Source organism: Rhynchophorus ferrugineus, unplaced genomic scaffold (genome assembly GCF_030347505.1).
Source record: "Rhynchophorus ferrugineus isolate W39M unplaced genomic scaffold, kcgeb_rfMv2 rfM9, whole genome shotgun sequence".
Lineage (NCBI taxonomy): Eukaryota > Metazoa > Arthropoda > Insecta > Coleoptera > Curculionidae > Rhynchophorus > Rhynchophorus ferrugineus.
The window spans coordinates 27,983,569-28,009,069 of record NW_027472588.1 but is presented as its reverse complement, the minus strand read 5'-3'; the positions used below and the strand labels follow the sequence as shown (position 1 = coordinate 28,009,069).

The 25,501-nt window shown below is 32.7% G+C and overlaps 1 protein-coding gene across 4 annotated transcripts in view; it reads right to left on the bottom strand.

Moving 5' to 3' along the window:
- The window catches only part of smog (G-protein coupled receptor 158 smog), a 151,332-nt gene that overhangs the window by 85,136 nt on the left and 40,695 nt on the right, over positions 1–25,501 (bottom strand). For all 4 annotated transcript variants that reach the window (XM_076414181.1, XM_076414183.1, XM_076414184.1 and 1 more), the window contains exon 2: positions 10,056–10,645. In XM_076414181.1, coding sequence (XP_076270296.1) covers positions 10,056–10,601 — 546 coding nt within the window. In that variant the 5' untranslated portion in view covers positions 10,602–10,645. The remainder of the gene's footprint in view (positions 1–10,055; positions 10,646–25,501) is intronic.

Here is a 25,501-nt window from a genome sequence, read left to right as displayed (position 1 = left end):
CTGTAGTGTATTTAATTTAGTATCAGCATTGCACCCGTGCGAAGCCGGTGCGGGTCGCTAGTGTACCTATAAACGCCTATTCTATTTTGTGACATAGATGCACAATACATACATATTTATTACATACAGTTTCCATTTTTAATTTGTCTTTTTCAATATGTGCACACCTGTTAACTATCGAATGATAAAGAATCTGGCTATTTGGAGTTTATATACGGTGATACTATTGTCATATTATTCATAGATTTATAGAATGCCTTGTTTTGGATTATAGTTTGTTAGATCAACATGTAATAGATATATATAATCATTTATTTTTTGGTACATTTATATAAGGCAATTTGACGCCTTTTTATATCGGTGAATACTATAAAGAAGACTATATAAGGGTTCTATAATAAAATACTGTGGATCATACTCTGTTAAATTATGAGAAACCCTGAAAAATATATAATTTATATTAGAATGAGTAATGAATGAAGGGGTAAAACAGTAACACAGTCTATAAGAAGAAACATTGAACAACTTATGACTTTGGCTTTGAGAAAAAATATTATCAAACATACTAATTTGTCGTTTGTTTGTTGAGATTACTGCAATATAATTTTCTATAGAACAATATAGAATGAACTCTGCAAATGTTAGCGTTAATAGTTGCGGGGAATTTTAGGTCGATTGGGAATTTATTGGGGATTGGCATTAGGTAGTTAACATGCAAATACTAGAGCAACTCGTAAATATAATATAAATATTCCGTGTCAGAATACTTCCATAAGAACCTCGAATACATAATAACATACATTTTTTAAGTTATATACGGATATCGAAGGACCTATTTCAATATTCTTCTTGCTTTAATACCATATCTGAATTATATAAAATATTATTATTAATTGTTAAAATATTATGCCATCACTTCGCTGTTGTTTTAATGCTGCTATTGTAGATTTCTATAGAATATGCCAAGAATTGTATATTACATTGAAATTAAATAGCGATTTAACTTCAGCGATCCTTTATTTTAGTCTATATATCCTTTATATTAGTAGATCCTTTATACTAGTCTATAGTGCTAGCACTTAAGTAATTTTAATGCTTCATAAATCTGTGAATACAAAACTAGTTGATTAATGGCGAGCTTATGTTATAGTGGATATCATCAAAGAATTGAACTTCATGACGATAACATTGATGGTGAATGCTACTGGGGTAAAATGCATTGATTTAAAAAACTCTGCGATAGAATTCTTATGATAATGTCCTTATTGCTAACATTGTCATTTTCGAATTCATCGGCCAAGCGAAATTTTTTTTAATGTTCTCAAAATATATAAAACGGATAATCTACTAGAGTCTTTAACGGCACCAAAAATATGAAAAAAAAAATGTTACGTTATAATTTCCAATATTACACTTCATTCCATATAATGAAAAGATAAAAAATTTAGTCCCAAAAGTTGAGCTTTGTTTCATTTATTTAAGTAAATTTAATTTATGGACAATTGCCAAATTTTTCTTCTGTATTTGAAATTACGAATTACTTTCTTATTGTTTTTACAATATTAATAATTTTGTTAAGTATAATTGAGTACCCTTTCAATTTTAGACAACTGGGATCTTCTTTGTGGTAACATTGATATTAATTCGCATTTTTTATTTAATTGGAAGTGCATTTTAGTATAAAGCTTAATTAAACTCAAATTACCTCTTACCTACCATATCTAGTTTTAAAATTATTGCTCTATATGAAGACAGGCTAAATATAATTTATTTTGTTATGTTTTTTATTAAATATTGATACATTTAATTAATGTAAAATATAAAAAATATAAAAAAAAGTTTCTATTTTTTTATTTTGTTTCCCTTTTAATCTAATCTAATCTAAAGATATTGATAAAAATCGAGAAATTCTAAAAAAATTCGCATTTTTATAATCAGATCAAACTATTTTTATTTATATCTTGCAAATAGGGTCTCCACTTTTTGTATCATGTCGTGAATATTAAAGAATCTGCGAGAGGCGACCGAGCGCTTGGTTCGTATCTTTGGCATTATCTCCTTCCAGCGTAAAAAATCTATACTAATAACGTTTTGGAATGAGGAGTGGGTAAATATCTTCCGTAATGTGATTATTCAAAACTCTCTACGTGTTAGTTTTAATAATTTGCGTATTAGATATTGATATGCAAATTACCAAATAAGATAAGTCACTAATGTAATATACTATTTATGATTATATGCCTATTCTGTGACTATATTTACGATTTTATATAAACGGCAATAATATACCTTATCTTACAATTGAAATATATTTTAAATATAATATAAATTACAGGCTGGATCACAGGTTGATTCTCTATATAATTCAAAATAACAAATAGTTTTTTTTTAAATTAAACTATAAATATAATACTGCTCGATATTGTAATTTAAATTAAATTACTATGGCTTCTATTTAAATGTCTCAATATTTATACTAAATAATTAGTTTACCTTTTAATACCATCAATTGCATTTTGAACTGTGGCCTCTACTTTGGTGTATCTTTATTGCTTACCTATATTTATATGGTATTTCATGTTTTCTGGTAGTTATTTACTCTTTTTGTGACCATCTACTGGAGCTCTTTATGAAAGTTTTGTTGGTTCGACTGTACGAAAAATAACGACAAATTTGAAATATATAGGAGATACAGTTGATCTTATTTGAATCTTTCGAATGACTGCATCTACAACTTGGTTAATTCTATGATGGAAGCTTACACAATAAGTTATCTCAAATGCGATGAATAATAATGAAGATATTTCTTTACTATCGTTGCATTACTAAATATATTCTTCTAAATCTAAAATTATAGTACTTAAAACGAATGTATTACAGTGGATAAAGAAATTTTAGATGCAGCGTGAGACTTGGCTGCCATATAGTTTTGGAATGCTGAAGAACTGCGAAAATGGATCTATTATTGGATCGCTGCCAAACCAATATCGTTCTTTTGATACGGTATCGCCATGTTGCCAGGCAGTTTGAGAAAGGTGTAGAAAATGACGGAAAATATTTTGATTATATATAACAGGTCAATTCAAAAGTTCGCGGCCTGACATACAGATAGCGCTACTAGAATTAAATCCATATGTTTTTCAGTTAGCCTAAACTGTCGGATTATTAGTGTGCGAATTATAGCATTTTGAGTTAAGCAACTTTTTTTATTGTGAAAAAAATGGATATAAAGGAGTTTCGCGTGTTGAGAAAATATTGGTTTTTGAAAGGAAAAATAGAGTTGAAGCAAAAACTTGGCTTGATGCCGAGTTTCCGGATATTGCCCCAGGATAATCAACCATGGTGAAATGAGCCCCGAAGGCGGTGAACGCAGTGAACACCCAAAAGTGGTTGTTACCGACGAAAATATTTAAAAAACTCACAAAATGATTTTGAATGAGTATTAATAAAAATTTAGTGAAATAGCAGACACTCTAAAAATATCAACTGAACGTGTACATCATATCATTCACGAATATTTGGGTATGAGAAAGCTCTGTGCAAAGTGGGCGCCGCGCGAGCTCATTTTGACCAAAAACAACGACGAGTTGATGATTCGGAGGAGTGTTTGAAGATGATCAAGCGTAATAAACCCGAGTTTTTCCGTTTATAAATAACAATGAATGAAACATGGTTTATTACTTCACTGCGAAGTTCAATCGATAGTCATCCGAGTGGACTGCACACGATAAACCCGCTCCAAAACGTGGGAAAACGCAACAGTCGGCTGGCAAGGTTATGGCGTTTGTATATTGGGATAAGCATGGAATAATTTTCATTGACTACCTTGAAAATGGAATGACCGTCAACAGCGACTACTATATAGTGTTATTAGACCACTTGAAGGACGAAATCGGCGAAAAACGGTCGCATTTGAAGAAAAAGAATGTGCTGCTTCATCAAGACAATGCACCGTGTCACAAATCAGGAAAAATGATTCGAGTTCGAAGAATCACATTTGCAACACATTCATCGCACAGGTTTTGGTGCGTCTAAGAAAGCGAACAGCTCTGCGAAGTCATTGATGCATCTAGTATTAAATAAATTTGCAAATAGAGAATCATCATGTATAAGCATGGCTAAAGAATGCGACATTAAAATCATTCAAGCTAAATTATTCATTAAGTAAACTCGAAAATAATTTCTCTCCACCTTTATATTATTTCCTTATTTAAATATTATGCAATAGTTTAGAACTCCGGATACAATTTTACAAGATTTTTGGATAGAATGCTTATATAGAATCTGGTTAACATCGATCAAGTCAAATAGAAAATTATTCCCTATGGATATTACAGGAATTTCATGAATGTGTTTGTCGTAAGCTATCATTTGCCGTATTTTATTAATAGCTGCTGAAATTGACATCCCGGTTATGGAGTCTACCAATTTGATGACCGTTATTACTACCAGATAATGTAATCAGATTATGTCATCAATTAAAAACTGAATTAGAAATTCTATCAAACTAAACATTTTCTAAGCACTGATTGAGTGATTATCATTAATATTTATATTAACACCTTTTTAATTATCACATTATATCTAATATTTCTGTCCTTTTTTTATTTTTCACTTTATTATATGAAGATATAACATCGATACGCTTTTTGTATAACATTCGATACACGATAATTATAATTCAAGGAAAATGCCTGAGCTGGAAAATGTTTTCGACTGAACTAACATAATTTTTAATATCTATATATGCTGCTTAGTTATTATTAATAAATACATCAATATTGGCGTTGGGAACTATCGAGTGAAAACAGTCGAAACAGTAGATTGTCAAGAAACTAGCGCGGCACTAGCAAATGTTCGATTATTTTTATCAATTCATGATGTCACACGAAGATGTACTAACCCTTTGCTATATAAATTGTGAGAGAGGAAAGGGCGGAGGCAATTGCTTGAAGCAATTAATTTTATTTGTGCTTATATTTTTCAACGGTAGTATAAGCGAGACAGAGATGTACATATTCCTTCGCGCACTTAAGTTTCGTAAGTTTAATAAAAAAAAGGAAAAAAATTACCGATACTAATTACTTTTAACATGCAATTAATAGTTTCATTTTAAGCGAACTCGAATTACCTTTATATTTCAATGTTCTGTGAATCTGTAAAAAGAAATGGAATTTAACTATGGAATCCAATAATATCCCACAAATGTTTTATCGTATTTTAATATGTTAATTGCTATTTTCAAATAATACACTATAACATATAGACATATAGACAATGCAATAAAAATTAAACAAAACCTAAAAACTAAATATCTACAATAACCATAAATACTAAATAAAAATTAAAAATATACCTAATCATAGAAAAAAAGCTAATTCATGACATAATTAGAAATGATCGCACAATAATTACTAGAGCTTTTTTAAATAAAGTAAAGGCTTTATTTGTTATTGAACGGAAATAGTTTTTAACAAAAATCGAGAGAGTAATCGAAATATTAATTATTATTGCCATAAAAAAAGTCAAAACTATTTTACTATTTATAATTCACAATTTTAAACTTTTTTCAATATTACATTAACAATCTTGAAAAATATCGTTCTAAAATGCTGCTATATTAATATACAATATATTGTTATTTACAAGCAAATTTACACATTACAAACTTTTGTATTTGAACATTTTGGTCAAGGTCGCAGCTAGGACGCCAGAGTCAGAACTTTAAAAATCAGTCGACTAAAACTAGTAGAACCAAAATTAGTAACTAAAAGTACACGACCGAAACAGTCGATAGTAAATAATAACAAAATCAGTCGGACCGAAAATAGCGACTGAAAACAATCGACAGAAACAGTCACTGGTAAAAAGCTTGCAGTGGATAGTAAAAAGTAGTCAATTAAACAGTCGATAGTCGATTTCAATCGATAGTTCATATGTTCCAAATTAAATTAGATTGCTTAAGCTAAATCCAAGAGCAATGTTTTTACACAAAAGAAGTATTTGCCGTTTGATTTGCTTGAAATTTTTGATTTTTTGCGCGTTGTCCAATAATTGTTTGAACCCTGTTTCATATTATAAGTCAAATTTTTCGCTGCAACTTTCGTTGATTTCGTAGCAATAAGCATGAACAGAAGAACTTTTTTTTAGGTCGGTGTAAGGTTTTAGTTAACACTTTAAGTGAACCTGGATCAAATTGGGAGCATGTTTAAGACACAGTACAGTTCTTTGAATTTGAGTCTGATTTTTTTGTATAACGAGATGTTTCTTGATAACATGATGTGCAACTTTGTAAGTATTCCATTAACATTTTATGCTAATTCCCTGATGATCAATATTTTTCATCTAAATCAGCTCATGCGTCATCGAATGGAACAAGTGGCAGTTGGTGTTTCATATGCTTTGAACGCAAACTATGTTGTAATTATTTATAGTCTATTTGTAATCTGCTGGCTTCTTAAAATTAAAGAAGATAATAGACTGGTAAAAGACGATGCTCAAAAATTGAATATGAGGAAACGATAAAAATGTTATGGCCCTATATATTAGTTTTGAAGAATTGTATATGAAATAACATAGGGTACATTTGTAACCAACTTGATGTTGAAGCCTCATTGACAGGTTTCACTTTTTAGTATGTGTCAGTACGTCAAAGATTGATGAAAATAAGTCAGTAAGTATATCTGAATTTGTACAGAGTAAATTCCATTCGCGAAAAGTTGTACTTTTTTACATCAATTTGAAGGAAAGTGCTGATGTAGATTACTATATGCTATGTGAAGCTTATGGCAACTATGCCCAACTGATTTCAATACGTAAATACTGGTTACGACGTGTTAAAAGTGGTAATTTTTAAAGTGGTCCATACCGAAGACAAAGAACGTTATGGACTGGCAAGAAAAAATTGAAGGCGAAGATTTAGGCATTACTCAGTGAAAATATCAATGACGATCGCTGTCGACTACAACTGAAACGTTTGAGCACTATGCGAAAAATACAAGAGTATGAATAGACACGTGTCAGATAGACAGTCTTGAAGACAGTGCTCCACCACATATTGCAAAACCGGTGAAAATATACTCGAAAATATTTATATTAGAAGAGCTACCTCACCCGCACTATTCTACTATTTCTGATTACCATTTGTTCCAAAATATGAGTGATAATCTGTCTGGACAGCGCTTAATTTCTTATGAAGATATCAAAAAATATTAATAATAATAATTTCGGGGGTAATTTCGAGGTGCGAAAACGTAGTGGTTGTCGATGCACAATGCTTTGAGTAAACTACATTAAACCGATTTTTCAAGTTACAAGTTAAAAAAATCCTTTAAGACTAATTTATAGGCCAATATGTATGAAAGTCATGTTGCCAGCAATTGTCCAATCTTTCTATATGATGTTTTGAATGAATCAGATAACTTTACATTACTCCTTTTATATCTCTTCTGTCGTGCCTAAAACACTTAATTGAACATCTAATACATCAAAAGTAATTAAAGTTGAATCCTAAATATTTTATATTTCTTAATTTTAGATGGCACATGAAAAATAATAAAAGCATAAAATTGTATGGCAGCACCAAAATCGTCTGTAACGGTTAACCTTTACTGATAAAGCTCTCGGCCAGATAGGAATATAACGACGTCGTTAGGATAATTGATTTGGTTTCAAGCACGTTTCCGAATACGATTACGATCGAAAAATCAGTTTTTAGATCGAGTTTAACCTGTTTGTAATCGTTTCGAGCTAAACATTGTAGTTATATAAAAAATCACAACATGTTGCTAACGTCCATTTGGACATTAGGCCATGAAACGTGTTACTTTATGACTCATTCCATAATAGTGCAAGAACGTTTAGGAAGATTTCGAACATACCATATTCCCCAGAAAGGGTCCTGTGTTATTTTTTTCTGATTCCATGACCCAATTTTTGTCACTCCTAATGTTACAAAAATATGCCAAATGAGAATATCACATCAGTAAATGATCCCTGTGTAAAATATTTTACAATGATTCCTCCTCTAGTATCTATTTCTCCCCTTTGATTCCTTGATCTTGGTAGCTGATTCATGTCACTCTGCAAGATATAATCATATCCTTAAATCGTTCACGCAGAATGTCCGCTATGGCGTATGTTATGCTGTACATAGCGCTATTCTGTTGGAACCACGTATCGTGCACGTCCATATCGTTTAATTTACGCCAAAAGGAAGGGGTTTTCATCGTTTTATGGCACTTGGCGTTGACAGCAATGGCTTCTTCTCGTTTTTGAGGCAGTACGGAGACACTATCACAAAATTGGACCAAACAGAACTTCTTGCGGATGCATTGCAACTTGATGAACCTTATGTACGTTGTCGCCAATACATATATGGTAACTATGCTTGTTAAAATAGTGATTCATAAGGAAATGTACCATATAGCTAAAGATTATTTTTCGCCTATAAAGTTGAGATAATATTTCAAAAGCCTTCGAACAAACGAAATTGTATGTGGTCATTAACTTTGAGCTTCTATAGCCCTTCCAATTGAAGAGCCAATTCACGGCATAGATGATGCTGAATAAATTGCCAAATAGAGTTCGTAAAAATGTAGAATCTGTATTAGATTTCGAGCGGTTTTTTAATTCTCATTTTGTACTAGTTACAAAGAGACCGAGTACTGAGTGATGCCTCGGAATATGTAACCCAAACAGTCTTTAAGATTCTATTTGTTTGGTAGTGGTACAATGTTGGTATTGTCAAATGCTTACAAAATTCTTCAAAACATTAGTGATAATAACTAGATGTTACAAACCGGCAAACATTGTAAACCAAAATTCAAAGCTTTTATCGATGACATACATTGTTTATTTTATTGTATAGACTATGACTATGCAAAAGTTGTAGTGTTCTCGTTTTTCGCCATACCTGGTATCTTGAAATATTTACAAAATGTCACGAATATTATCGGAATTCGAATCATCGGATCTGAAAGATGTTTCGAGAAGTGTTTGGCTTTAGTTCCTGCGGAGACGCGGCGTGGAATAGGCATTTAGCGATTGGTGACACTCGCCCGAAGGAGGAAGGTTTCTTGAAGTCGTCAAACCCTAAGTAGAAATAATCCTTTTCTTTTCTTTTTGGTATGTGGTCTAAGAACACCATTTATCTACAGGGTTTTGGGATGGATATATTTTCACGCTAAGATATTATTCTGTAGTGGAATATGTTGTAGTAACATAATAAATGAAGAGATGTTTTATGGTTGAATATTTCTTGAAATAGTATTCTTTAAAAGCTAGGACATTATACGGATAGTTTGAGGTTTGTGTATTTCGGTCTGAACTTATATTCTTAGGAGTAGCAATGTAAATTGATTACTATTGAGTATTAGTTTAAGGTTATAAATAGTGTAACATATAATTTAATATAAATAGTTATATTTTATCTCATCCTTATTTGTACCCTCCATTATTTTCCGTTATTTGCATCTCGTATCCCCTTCGTGGTTTGGAATATCGGAGAGAACCAAGGACCAAGTGGCGCCCATTGAGCAAAACCCCTGAAGAAAACGTCAGATTTGTTCAACGCACGACCCACAGATTGCCCCGACGAAGAGCATCGTCAGCGTGGCCTGCTTAGGTTGCATAAAGATTATGGTTCTTGTACAGAGTGAGAAATTGAGTTGCTCGGACCTTTTTGCGCACTTTTACTGACAGCTATGTTGTTTTCTGTCAATTTGGTATGTCTTTAATATAAAGGTACTAGCTGAGTGTTTATTGAACCAGTTGGGTTTAATTAGGACATCAAAATTCTGAGGGTTGATATTAAAGGTCGAATAATAAAAACATATTAAATATGATTTCAAATCAAAATGTAGCCTATGGCAACGTCAACCCATAGTAGTTTGACGATCCAACTCTATAGATACATCAATATCTTCTCATTTAACATACAAGAAAAAACCTTCTATTTTGAACAAAATTAAAAAGACTTATAAATTTACTCCAAAAATGAAATGCATGGAACAATCCTTACAAATTTAAACATTTTATAATAATCAATTTCTTACCACTTGAGTATTATCGCATTTGTGGGATCCATTAAATATCTCCGATATATCCGTATTACATTGGTCCAGGTCCAGTTCTACGAAGAGAGCCACTTTAATATTTTCCGCTCTTTTAACAAATACGTGAAACCACTTAGTGGCGAAAAATTTGCAATCGTTAAATGGTCGGCCCCATCGCTCACTAGTCCTCTCGAACGACGCCCAAAACCAGTCAGTTTCCGCTGTTTTGTTCTTGAAAATTTTCAGTCTCGAGTTGATATTGAGCGCTAGCGTTCTCTCCTTGGCCCTGTCGATGAGAATACCGACGACGCGAGACTGTTCCGTAAAGACATCTCTCAATAACGTCGAGAGATTCCCTTCTTTGGTACTCGCGTCGTCGACTAGATGATCTGAAACTCGTACCGCCAGATGTTCGATCTCCGTTTCTAATCTGGTTGCAGCGACACTATTCGCGATAACACGCACTTTACACTCTTCATTTTGCGTGAGGTTTTGACTGGCGACGCTAGCGATGACAAGAAAAAAGATGGTGAAAGTTTTGATCATGCCGTCGTCATATCGGTGTGAGTTTTTGTGTGGCGATTAAAGACCTGAAACAAAGAAAATTGATATTATTATTCGATTATGTCTACTCTTAGGCATGATAGATCGTGAATCAAACATTTCAAAGAGCTTTTAAAAAATGGTCATATTGATAAGAAGAGTAGAGAGCTAAAATAAATAAAGAGCATATTACAAATGGCGCAATTATTGGTGCTTTCGCCATTTTCCTGAAGGACTTTTAACAATTTTGGAATAGTATTAATATTTGGGTGAGAATTTCGCCTAATGATTTCTGATAAGAAAAGGGTATCTTAAAAGCTAAAATTTTGGTTAATTTATAACAAGTGACTTATAATTTACCATATATTTTAAAAAATTATACTTTTTTAAATAATGTTAATAGAGTGATGAAATAACAATAAATGTTTCAAAGACAAATATTCGAAAAAGCTGGTGTCGGGAAAATATTAGCGGTTTCTGAGCACGTGCGACATATCATCTTAAAAGGCAAAACTGCCAAATAATTATAGCAAAAAATAAAAGTAAATTAAAAATAAAGTTTCCTTTTGAATTGTTTGATCAAATAATTAACTTGGGATTACAGAGAAGTAAGGACTAACTGACAAATTTGTATAGTATCGGAAACAAAAATATATAAGCGTTTCTTATAGTGTAATTTAAGAGTTATATATAAGTGTTACTCTGTAGAGAAATACAAAGCTTCTTCAAAAAATATAACTATTTAAATATAGAATTAGACCTTGGGATACGCTGAATTTTACAATTGTCCATGTCTAACCCGATATTATAGAAACTTATTGGGCCAGAAACTTTGCGACTTTAACCATTAACTTTAACTTTTAACATTTGTAAGGGGTATTAATTTTTTCGAGTATTCACATTCTCAAGTATTCTTTTGAGAATCAATCACGCTTCGGCGGTAACTGAACCATATGTTTCTAGTTACATTTCTATAAATAAGCTATTCTTTAATATATTACACATCAATAGATCTGCCCCATAGCACAAATAAAGCACCATTGTTGACTTTTAACTGTTCATTTCAAGACAGAACTTGTATAAAAGAAATTTTTAAAGGGTTAAATATTATGGTGCTTGATAGACCATATAGATTTATAAAACGTATCAACACAATAACATGTCGGCGATACAAAACATTGTAACTTACATGATTTACATGATGAATCCTTACATTGTTATTTAATAAAAGATGAAATATAGATTTGTGAATTGAGAAAATATTGGACAACAATTTAAAATCTTAATTTAGAAACTTAAGCAAATTTTGTATATTTATTTATAATGGACTATATTTCAAGAATGAAATGAAAATTCGAGAACCACACCATTAAAATTGTTACATACATACGTGCCTATAAAATAGAAGAAATGAAACACAAAATATGGATACGAGAAAAAGCTTACAAGAGCTAAAGAGAGAAATAAGAAACCTGGTAATATTTGGAATAAGGGAATAAGATGTGAAATAAAAGCTAGAAGGTCACAATAAAGAACGAAACAGAGAATATAGAAAATACTAAACACAACCCAACAACCAATAATTTCTGCATTAACTAGAGTAATTAAAAATTACTAGTGCATAAGAAAATAAAAAAAGACGAAAGAACTACTGAAAAATAAGAAAAATTCGAAAAGGAACACCATTCCTTTATCATTTATTATAATAATTACCAGATTGTAATTAACACTAACAACCTATTTGTTTGTATCCAAGTTTTTAATGTGCACTGTAAGTTTTACCTATAACTTCACTGAACGAGATCAAATGGTTTTACTGTCTTTAATCTGACTAAGCCAGCATTATCTACCTGGATAACTTTAATATTTATATGATAATGGGTCCTCTGTTCATGTCTTTCTGTGTAGAGTCTGATAACGTTATTAACAGTTTCTACCTATATGTCCCTATGCGGATTATCGATAGGAATGTACCACGAAAAATCAACAATAACTATCAGTGCTTTGTTTAGCAATATTTGTATGATATTTCTATTGTTTTGGTTTGTACAACCACAAAGTTAAATAGCATAGTTCTACAATAGTTTCAAAACTTATTGATCAACTAGCGACCCGCCCCGGCTTCGCACGGGTGCAATGCTGATACTAAATTAAATACACTACAGAAAAAATATGAACGTTGTATATAAAAACATAGCGGCCCGCTCCGACTTTGCACGGGCATAAAATATATATGCCTATGTCACTCAATGAAAACATGATTAAAATCGATCCAGTATTTTTGGTTCATTCATTACTGCCCTTGGCCTGCACGCATTAAATTTGGAGTAAAACAATTCCTCTTCCCCTATACTTACTATGAAGATTTCCTGCTATCTTTGGAATATCTAAATTCATACAATTTTTATTACATTACACATTTTTAAACGCAAATTTTAAATTTGTAATATCTCCGAAAATATTTGTTTAATTTACATGCTGTAAGGAACCATATTGATCTATATTAATTGCACATTGTATTTAAGGTACTTAATTCGATAATGATTAATGCCGTATTGCTTAAAATAGCTTCGTAAATAAGCCATTTTCTCACGTAAAAAGTAAACAATAAAAATGGTTAATGTGGGTTATCCCTAAAAGATAAACATATACCATCGCGTACTTTTTTGTAGACCTTTTTATGGTGTACAATACTGTAGTACATTAATTTGATCTAACTCGTAGGGTTAGGCAGCGTTTTTGCTAATTGCTAAATAAGTCTAAAAAAATAGGTTAATTTACGACATCGCGTTAGAAACCTCTAAAATTAGCAATGTTGCCTTAGTATATTATGCATGTATTATACATATAAACCTTCCTCTTGAATCACTCTATCTATTGAAAAAAACCGCATCAAAATCCGTTGCGTAGTTTTAAAGATTTAGGCGCACATAGGGATATAGGGACAGAAAAGGCGACTTTGTTTTATACTATGTAGTGATGACAAAACAAGAATTGAAGAATATTTAGGCAAAGAAACAAAAAAAATCAGATATTAATGATATTTATTATCAATGGAAAGGACTTAGACGATATATTAAATGAAAGAAAGAAAATTAAGAAAATAATAGAAAATAATATTGACGAATAAAGATAAAATAAGAAGGAGGAAAGTGCCAAAGGTACCAAGAAAAACATGTGAGTAAAAAAAACAACATAATGTAGTTTAAGATACAGCAACAGAAGCCATGCAAAATGACATAAAATATATTGAAAAATAAACAAAAGAACAATAACTTGATAAACTTAACTAGGATAAAAATCAATAATCATAAATATAGAAAAGGAGAAGTGAAAAATATAAACTGGATGTAGACTAATACATTCCAAAAGTGGTAATTTATTATACATCCAAATTGGTCATGGCGTTAATTATTATACGTGATTCTCCTCATTAATTTTGTGAAATAAAAAGTTTATATCCATTTAAAATACGAAATATAAACGCGACTCGTGAAAGGCCGAAATACATTTAAACGCGAACATATCAATTAACAAAATCGTTATTAATATGGCCGTGTCGGAATAAAGACGGGCATTAAGTTGATCTAAAAATAAAGCGGCCACAAAAATTACATTTTCGCTACACGTGTTTCCCATGCGGATCCATAAAGGCGGTCCCGAAAACAAAATTTCCAACGCTCTAATGTAGATTATATTGAAAACATGCTCCATTCGAATGCGAAGCGAAATTAGCCTTATCCGGATCCGGTTTTTGCTTATGTCGGATTGTGAAGGCGGAGGCCAGACAGAAACGGCGAGTCGTATCGTATTGAATTATGGATACAATCCCGTTCGAATACCGCAATCAAAATATTGAAAGTTTCTGGGTTTCCTACCGATACTAGACAGGTACAAACCAGTTCATATTTTTAAAATGTATAAAAATCTAATATAATATAATACTTGCTCATGATATTTTTAATGGGACAATGGGAATGAATTTTGATCGACATTTAACATGGATAAAAACATATAGAGGCAAAACACAAGCAGCTTAGGCAGTCAGTCGTAAGGCGTAAATCTAAATTATCCTTATATGACAATGTTTTGCTGTATAAGTCAAAACTTAGGCCCATTTGGATCTATGGTATTGAACTGTGAGGTACTACTAGCAAATTTAACATAGATATCGGCCAGAGGTTCCAGAATAAAGTGTTGCGAGTCATCGTCGATGTCCCATATTACGTCCCCAACAAACTAATTCAGCGCGATATCCCCTTAGAACCCATAACGAGTGTGATTCGAAGTGTTAGTGCAAAGTACTCTGAAAGACGGTTAGTGCGTCCCAATGCACTCGCCCAACAGTTAAATGTGCGCGATGACAGTGAAGTGCGTAGGCTCAAACGCAAACTGCCATACGAACTACCTGTATACTATGTATCGATACAAACAGGCACATATATAATAAGTTAGAATAGTCTTTAGGTTAAGTTAGGGTAAAGTTTAGAATAAGATTTATATTATAAATTTGTACAGCTACAGCTAAGGTTTATACATGTCTGTAGAGTTATATTGTATAACAGAAATCATATTATAATATTTATTGCGCACAGGCAAATTGTTGAAGTTCCAAGAAATTAATTTAAAAAATTAAGCTTTATTGCTTTAAGGATCTAATGGGTTTTTTTTAAGTGTTGTCCATCGATAGTTTCTACGTGCTACTTGTTCCCATATTTCAGAAATTTTTACGAATCGACCCATTTTTTGGTATCTCCATAAGAAGCGAAACGTTGGTCGGGTTAAGATTTTTATATCGGAGCAGGTAGTAATTGGAAGGAGCAAGGTTTGAAGAATACGGCTGGTGGGGTAACAGTTTCCATTATATTGGTTCTAGGTTTGTTTTTATCAGTTTTGCAATATGTGGTCGAGCATTGACATACTGAAGACTAACACTGTTTTGTCTTTACTCGTACACGATTATTTTTCGCGAAATTATCGGCTGAAACGCATAAATTGTAATGGGAAGTGATAATCATTAATAGTTTTACAGAGCAATTTTCTTTAAATCTTTGTTTTAAAATATGTTCGGCGGTTCAGATCGCTCCATGGCTTCTATTTTTCATAGTCACTAATTTTAAAGTCACTAATTTTAGCATAAAGCATAAAGTCACTAATTTTAAAACGTCGAAACCAGTATACACATGTTGAATTCAATAGAGGATTGTTGCCATAAGCTTCATACAGCATTACATAACTTTCAAGCACATTTTTCTTCATATTGATGTAAAAAAGTAAAACTTCCCGCAAAATAAATTGCATTTGCAGGTGCAGTTTCAGATATTTTCAACGCACTAAATCTTTTCAACATGAAGTTGGTTACAACTCTTTAAGTCCTTGCAATCCTTTAAAATAATGTTTGGACCTGATATATTGTCATTTACAAAATGTTTTTCTCTCACTCTATATTCATAGGATTAAAGATAACTGAAAATAAGAAAGAGCAACACCTGATAAATGGTGGAAATAGGGTGGGGTAGTAATTCTAATTTAATCATTTTCACATGGGTTGCAATTATCAATCGTAAGCTTTAAGTACCTCACTCTATAATATCTTGTTCAACAATGTTTCCTATTGTCAACTATAGCTTGTAAAATAAAACAGCCAGTACAAATCATAGATGACGTGGAATATAATGCTACCATTTCATCGAACAATCGATCCTCCCACAGCGGCGATTACGGGAGACCTGTCCGAAAAATAGCTTGTTCTCAACGTCGTCGATGGACCACATTCAAGTGCCAAAGCGACGATGAAGCAACGGTATCTGTAGGACCGGAAGATATCAACAGCCGTACCAACCACAACCGTTTCGAATTATCATATTTTTCAAAATCCTTTTCATGCAGCACATTTTGTTTGCTATATATTTTTTTGTATTTAATATTTTTTTCATATATTTTTGTATTTTTGTTGCTTGGAGTAATTGTATGTAAAATTCTGGCAGGGGAGTATTGTAGCGACCTTGAGGCATGTCGAAATTTACATCGTGGAATAACGGTCTACAAAATACCCAGAAATATAATCCCAGATAACACGGGCCGGGTGCCAGCAGCACCAACTAGAACCCGATAACGAATAGCTGGCGGCAACCCCGAAATGTTTATCTGGGATGTTATTGAAGGGTATTACGATTCATTCAGTGCTCAATCATCGTTTGGTTTAGACGTGCCACCATCGACTGCCCAAGCCTCGTCTCCAGGTCACACCGCTGCCATCCATTATATCTAATTGTACTTTTCACATTTTTTTATATAGCCAATAAATAACGGTCACATAATGTAAACACCACTGTTTCGTTTCGTTTTACCTCCATTCACCGAGCCATATCATTTACCCTAAAATATAAAATATTTATTGGAAATAGGGCAGATTGTGGAATCACCAAAAGTAATAAAAATTTTAAAAAAATTATAAGTAGTTAATGTCTAAGAAGCAGTTTTGAGGATTTTATCATTATCATCTCTATATATTGAACAACTTAATAAGACTAAATAAAAAACTGATATTTTACAAACTATCGGTTTTAAGTTTTGAGTAGATTGTGTAAAAATTGATTACATGGACAATTCGCATTTTTACCAATAGGTATCGTGAATTAATAAAATCTAAGTTTTATACCAGCAAGTCCGCAACCAGCATTGTGATGAAGAACGATGGAAAACTTCAACAAGATAGGGCGTATGTGTTAGTAAAGCTATTAAAATAATTTTACTCTATAACTTCATAAAAATAATTAAAAAATAATGATGCTTTCTACTTCATTCAAAATTTGAATAAATATTGGGACACCAGATGTGATATGTAATTACATCTTGTGTAAAGTATAAATATTTAGTTCTAAATTATTATTCAGATATAAAAATACCAATATTTTATACAATATTAAGTAGTTCTTACTTCAGTATAACACAATGTTTTTGACTCCACATACATCTTAATATACATCCCCATTCAGAGTCAGATTTCTCCATGAATATATATCCGAAGCAAAAACTGCCACCCCTTGTAATAACCCAAATAATTTTCCTTACCAGCCTCCGGCAGGATTCCGTCGTTTATCATTCTCGTCCATACGCAACAATGGCTGGGAACGAGATTCTATAGAGAAGCGAGGAAGAGAGAGAGAGAGAGAGAGAGAGGGAGAGAGTGAAAGAATAAAAAAACGGTCTAAATCCACCTAGTCGGACGTGCATATCTGCACCCATTTCGGCGTATCGATTCGGCAGTGGGTCGCGAGTGCTGCTGTTTTCGCCGTTGGTCCCCTCCACCCCCACGCGCAGCTCTGATTAATGATTTTGCACTGTTTTAAGTCCCCACGAAACGACATAGAACAAAAGAGCAACGCAGATAGTAATTGTGAGGATGGTGGTCCGTTTGTTAGCAAGTTTTGGTGTAATTGCCCCAATTTGTTCCGTTTACACTCGCAGAAACCATTTAATGGAGCTGTGTTTTGTTGTTAGTTATCGCCTTGCATTTGTAAAAATTGAAATACGTTGCTTTTAAAGATAGTTAATGAACGGTTCATTAGCTCTTGCAGTTATTGAGAATAGTAAATGTATGTTTGTTCTGTTTGCCGTTATAAGGGCGAGTTTTTACATTATATCTCGTGTATTAATTTTTCACCATTTTTGATAACGAGCTAAAAGCATACATCATAAAACATATATTGTGTTCAATATAATGTTACAAACTCTTTCGGTCGGTCTAGCTATACTCGCTGATACAGATATTTTTGAAGAAGTTTCTAGAATTGTCATGATATAGTTCTCATTTAAGAGCCCTCTTTTGGATTGATAATTTATGAAGATAGGACCGTAGTATTCACTACTGATGATCTCCTTCTAATGTAAACCTTGACGGGGTCTAGTTAGAGCTTGTGCAGGTATTAAAATATAACTTGAAATCAATAATATAACATTTAATGTGGTACAGTTGAAGAAATCATTCATAGACGTAGTTTAGTCTGGACATGTCTGTAGAATGAAATGTAAAGGAATTACTTAGAGACTTCGGCGGAAAATCGACCTTTTGGCTGGAAGAGGCAATGAACAGTTCTGAAGTAGGCTATCACAAAAACAGGAGGTTAATATAATCCGAGGCAAGAAACGATGCTGTCGATCTTTAACTGTGGCGAGAATTAGTGAAGAATCTTGAGTGAAGTTCTGCGGCACAGTGTATTCATTGAACGGTAGACACTTCCGAGTGACGGTTAAGTATTGATGATTATGATGATGAATTTTTCAAAAGAACAAACAAAAAACATATAAAATTTGAACAAAACAATATAAACGTATTTCTGCAGTAATATATGATGTAATTTACTGTAAAAGCTGTTGTATATCTTGCATAAGTTAGGGACTCAATCCCAGTAGGTCATTTTAAATTAGCCGATTATCAGATTAGGATAATTTGATCTTCAATTTCTCATTTAACCTCTGATACCATCCTTGTCACAGAAAACATTTCGTTCAACGTATCTGTCGCTAAGTGAACGGCTTAGATATTTCAATTTACCCGAATGTGTTCTAAAATCAATTTAAGACACCGAATTGTCCTACATCTCAATGAGATTCAGGGTTCCTTGTTCTCCAGAGAACCCTATGAAAAATTATCCGTGAATTGTATTAGTTCATAAGAATATGTTTCCCAGATATTGTAAGCCATGGGAGTCATAAGAGCTGAAAAGGTGGAAATCGGAAATAGTTCAAATAATTAACCAATATAGAATCAAAGAATGTTTTCCCTTAACGTAATTGTTTACGCTCAAAAAGCGACTGACGAGAGTTGAGACGGACACGTTGTTTTCTGCTTTTATTTCGCCACTTAACTAAAAATTAGTTAAACCTAACAGCTTTAATAAGAATAATGTATTAGAAGTTTATTAGAATTTCCATTGGATGATTTTTCGTATCAAAATCTTTAAGAAGGGAAGAGAAAACCAACAAACAGTTAATTATTTATAGAGTAGTAAGTGATACATTTTTTCATTAAGCTTAACTAAAATATTTCTTTTCAAGATTTTATCTTAGCGAAACAAGATAAGGGATACTGTAGATACTCTCTTATTTTTGTATTGTAAATGATTAGTGGGGTAAGTAATCTTTCCTAGTACTATGAAGTTTTGAAGAAATAATTCAATACTGTAAACGGTGACTTAGAAGATTGGATTAGACTTAGGATTTAGAAGATAATATTAGTTTGAATTAGAGAGAACTAACATATCTTCCCTGTTACTAAGGGAGGCATCACAGTAAAGATTTTCCATTCATCAACCATGATATTCACCCACATGGTTTTATAATTACATTTTATATTTTATCCAGTTTTTTTACATCATACTAAAATCATTAAAGTGTGGCAAGACCACTCGAGTCCATCCAGCCACAGCAGATATAATCAAGATCGGTGGAGAAACACAATGTTTTATCACCTTTAAAGATTTTAAAAACCGACATCGCGTCCAATATACCGCTACAAGCTCTTTGATTTTTCTGATGTTCGTTGATAATAATGCTACTATATTCTCCGATACAGATGTTGAAGCTTCACCATTCTTTGATATGTAATTTTCATTGTAGAGCCATATGATTTGATAATTAACGAGATAACTTCTATTGTAAAGAGAATTTAACGATATTCAGTGAGAGCTAATGTGGGAGTTAAAGTACAGAATCAATAAAATAGATGAAAAAAGTGGTACATGCTTCTAAAGTAATAAGTCAAATCCTATATGATGCATATGGTCTGGTTCAGTACAAGAACACATTCATCTACGCAGATTCCAATGGTTTGAACTTGTGTGTAGAATGAAGGTGAAAATATTCTTTGGAAAATGTATTACTTTGGTGGAAGACACAACGACTAGCTCTGAAGGAGACATGGATCAAGAAAGCGATCTGAAAAATAGGAGGATAACAAGGCAAAAGAAGATGCGGGTGATCGCCAACTGTAGCGAGAATTAGTGAATAATCCTGAGTGAAGTCCTACGGCAGCAAAAGCAGTGTATTAAGCGAGCTTCAGCTATGAATTGATGATGATTTTTGATAAAAAATACAAAAGACATATCCAATTCACATTCATAAACGAACATTTTTTTTATAACATCTTTATTAGATACGCTTAGTACAATCTTAATCTGTAATTAATTTATTACTACTTTTCCTATGTACTTGGATTAATTAACAAGCAAGACGAGTGTGAGAAAATACATCAGTATGTATTCCTCAGTTATAAAATTATACTTATTTATTAATTATTAACTTATAGCTATATTTTACACTAATAATATACACTAAATGTTTACACAAGTTCGTATGGTTTTGTTCGTTTCAATCTCCTGACATCCTGCGCGCTGTCCAGCAGTTGTATTGCTTCCACGTTAGTATGATTTAGTAATCTTCTTTCGTGTTTCAAGGCGAAATCCTACACAACTTCGCAAATCCATTTGATTTCCAGGTCATCGTGCAGTTCTTCCTTGGTTACATAGCGATAGGCATTGGTAATCAATCGAAGAACCTTGTTTTGACAGCGCTGTGTGACTAACTGATTTGAATTTTTAGTGCAACCCCATATTTGCACCCTATAGGTCCAAATTGGCTTTATAATTGTATTATAGATCAACCTCTTTGATTTTAGATCAAGTTGAGAGTATCTTCCGACTAACCAGTATAGTTGTTTTATTTTGGTTCTAATGTGTTTTGCTTTTTGTCTAACGTGATGTTTCCAATTTAATCTACCGTCAAGATGGATTCCAAGGTATTTTGCTGATTCTGCTTGAGGAATCGGGTATCCATTGAGTGATATAATTAAGTTTTTATTATTTCGCCTTAATGCAAAATTAACGTGGACAGATTTCAAGCTATTAAGTTGAATGTTCCAATCTTTTGTCCATTTGTAGATTTTGTTGACTGTCACTTGCACTTCTTCTATTGCCCTAGGCAGAGGCCATAATAAATGTGTCATCAGCAAAGGTTCCAAGAAGTGTTTCTTTTGTTGTTGGAATGTCAGCAGTGTAGAGCAGATACAGGAGAGGTCCTAAGACCCTACCTTGTGGAACTCCAACCGAGATATTTTTAAATGTCAAGAACGCCATTTCGTGCGATACTCTAAATTTTCTTCCGAATAAATATGACTCCAGCAATTGACAATAGTTACGCGGTAACAATTTGCTTATCTTACAGATTAATCCCAAATGCCAAACCCGATCAAAAGCTTGTGAGACATTCAGGTATATTGCAGGGCAGTATTTCTTTTCTTCAAACGCTCTTTCAATAGCCGCAGTTACTCTGTGCACTTGATCGATAGTTGAATAGTGATTTCGAAAACCAAACTGGAAATCTGGTATTGTTACCAAATGTTTAACACGTTTAAATATCAGCTTCTCAGCAAACTTTGATATTGCAGGTAGTAGCGAAATAGGCCTGTAAGATTCAACTTGTTCTGCAGGTTTGTCAGGATTTTTGAGCATAATTATTTGTGCAACTTTAAAGCATTCCGGGACATGCTTCAGCTTTAAACAGGCATTAAATATATATGTCAACATGATGATTGCTTTTCGTGGCAGTTCTTACAATAATCCAGGTGAAATGTCATCTATACCAGGTGCCTTTTTGGGATTGAGGTTTTCAATTTCAGTGGCAACTTCCAGTGGAGAAATTAGATTTAGATCTACATCGGGTTGATAAACAGGATATGTATCCATGGTAGATTCTATATCATTAGGTCGAAAAATGTTAGCTAAGTATTGTGCGAACAATTCAGCTAACTAAACAAACAATGCATTATAATATGAAAAGTTAGAGGAAAATCAATTATTAATGGGTCAACTTACACTAACCAATTCTGAGGTGGTTTAATCGGATAGGCGGCAAATATGTTTGTGCGTTGGTAAAATGTTGACTTGATCTACAAGTTGATCCCTAGAACATCACCTCATAATTTCTCATTTAACATATAACATCTTTCCTAAACCCTTCGATAGTATGGTTATTCAGATTCTTGTTCCACAGTCCCATTTTCTTAAACCCAACATACCTGTAGACGGAAAACAACTGTAGATAGATTTGTAGTAGATAGATAGTATCTGTAGGTAGACGGGTTCGGTTTTTTCCATTTATATCAGAATGAGATGACAACATGAAAGCTATTTTATATTTCTGAATTATGTTGAATGTATTATATGATAATATATGATATATGAGTCATAAGGACAGAAAAGGTAGCTGAAGATGATCTCATGAGACTTTTGATAATGTTACTATAAATTTGTGAGACTTAATACAAGATATTTTTCGATATTTCAGTTGAGTTTTCTTTGAGAGAGAACTATCTATGAGAGAAAATAAATAACTCAGAAGTCGTAGGAAATTATGTTGAGTAAAAAATAATAGGACTGCTTGGAATTAGAACTAGCATCTCTTTTTTTACTAAGGGAGGATAGTTCGGCATCATTGTATATGTTTTCTAACGTGTTTGTTTGAAATGCAACCACATGTTCTTAGAATCACATTTTGTATTTAATCCAGTTATTGTGTAGAGCTTGGAAAGACCAAAGAGAAACATTGCCTACAAGTTTCATCATCAAGTTTCGATAGTAACAGGTTGGTTACGGGTATTCACCAATATTATTGTATAAGTTTCTTCATCTGACAACTCTCTATGATATAGTAGACAATTAAGACGTAATTCTCATATAGATAGAACATTGTTCTCAAACGTCATTTTAAACTTAAATCTGATGTATATGTTTTTATTGGAAATATAATACCGATCCGTACATTTATTAGTCATATTATTATGACGTAACTGGCCATCATGTTTCGTCAATTTTACCTTATATGTATTGGCTTGAAATAGCTTATAGATGTTTATATATTATATCTCAAAATTTGTTTGTCATGTCAATACACAAACAAACCTAATGGTGTTTACTATAAACAAAAAAAAAACGAGAAGCCTACTCGGATTTCAAGTATTGCTATCGAAGAAATTTCTTCACATAGTACCAACAAACGTTAATAAGTCTGTCATAGATCGATAATGAATGTTCTATACGTCGTTATTGCCGAGAGCGTCTATCTCGGATAGGGAGGTTGGACCTTTTAATTTATTTTTTTATAGACTTTCGGGAATTTTTTTTCGGTGGAGCTTTATTTGATTTTCGGTAGATCGATTAGTTTGGCGACCCGGTCCGGATTTCTTCTCGACTTTAATTTTGACTGAAAACAGAACAAATGTAATGACAGCAGGTATAGAATTGTTTCAAAAATAACTAACTTACTTTCAATGTTCTTAATGAGAATATAAATATTATATTATATCATTTTAAACAATTTGTGGCGATATAGAGGCATGTCGAATTTTACATCATTCCATAAGAGCCTACATAATGTAATTATTACCGTTTGATTTTCGTCTCACCTTCATTCACCGAGCTATATAAACCCCAAAGTGGTGATGTGATTTGTTCCGTTTGGACTCATAAATGGAGGTTTCGTGCAACATGATGTATTTCAAATGACCGTTTTTTTTGTGACACAATATTTTCTCGAATTTTCACACATTTTTTCCAATTAATTTTTCTTTCAATATTTACATTCCTACAAGAAGTAGTTCCTCATTAAATTTCATTTTAGTGCTGGAACAGAGAACTTAAAATAAAGTTCATTTAATTTTTTAATATATTTTCCAAATATTCCGATAAAATTTTGAAATCTTAGAGGTTTTAATTTCTAATTTTTGGTTATCTAATCATCAGCTCTTCGACCAGACATTTCTTTCGAAGTAATGTTTAAATCAGAATGTCTTCCTTCGCTCGTAGTCTCAGTCTTATCCGCAGATATTTTTGGAAAGGATTTGGGTAGCTTCGACCAGATGCCGTCGTTATTTGTTTTGTGCGCAGTGCAGCTTCAGAAGCTGGGTACCGATTGCGCTCACCGTAGACCCATCATGTCACGGTACCAGAATTGTCAAGGTCTCAGCATCGATGGCAATGAGCTACTATGTTATTATGGTAGTCCTGTTCGAAAAGTAGGTTATTTTCAACGTCATTCATAGATCACAATCAAGTGCTACGGCAACTATGAAGCAGCAGTATCTGTAGAACTGAAAGACATAGGCAGCCGTATCAACATTCAAGTACTTTTTCATCATACTCTACTTTGTGTCTGTTTTTGTTAATAATTTTACGAAAATACATGGGAGAAATTAGATCATTCAATAATGGTGTACAAAATACCCAGAAATATTATCACAGATGTTGACGAACATGTGAGAGGTGCCAGCAACGACTACCAGTAAACGATAACAAAGATCTGGCAAGACCGAGACGTTAATCGTGGATATTATTGAAGGAAATTTTGGATCATTCAGTCTTTGACCATCGTATTTTGTAGGCCGTTATTGAATGATGTATAATTTGACATGCTTCAAGGTCGCTACAAAGTAAATTAAACTAAAATATTTAATCAATCCATATATACATTTTACAAACTTGCTACGAGAGTAAATAAATGCTAGCGCCAATCCAGAAGTGCTACCTAAAATTATGAACCTATTAATAGACCTAGAAGAAATACAACTGTTTCTAGATCTGGAACATCAGCCATGACAACCCCCTAAGTAGCAGCTACGTCTAGCATCTCCAAATTCTACCCATTCTTTCTCCAAACTTTTCACCCTGGACATCTCCCAAATTACCAGTCTGGAATCTAGAAAAACTATCCTTCTTTCTTTAAAAAAAATTCCAGAAACTCCTCTCAGAAGCTATCCCGACCACAACTTTAAATTTACAGATAGCTCTTAATGTCACTCTAATAAATAACCATTTTAATCACAAACACTGGTTAATACTAACATACTC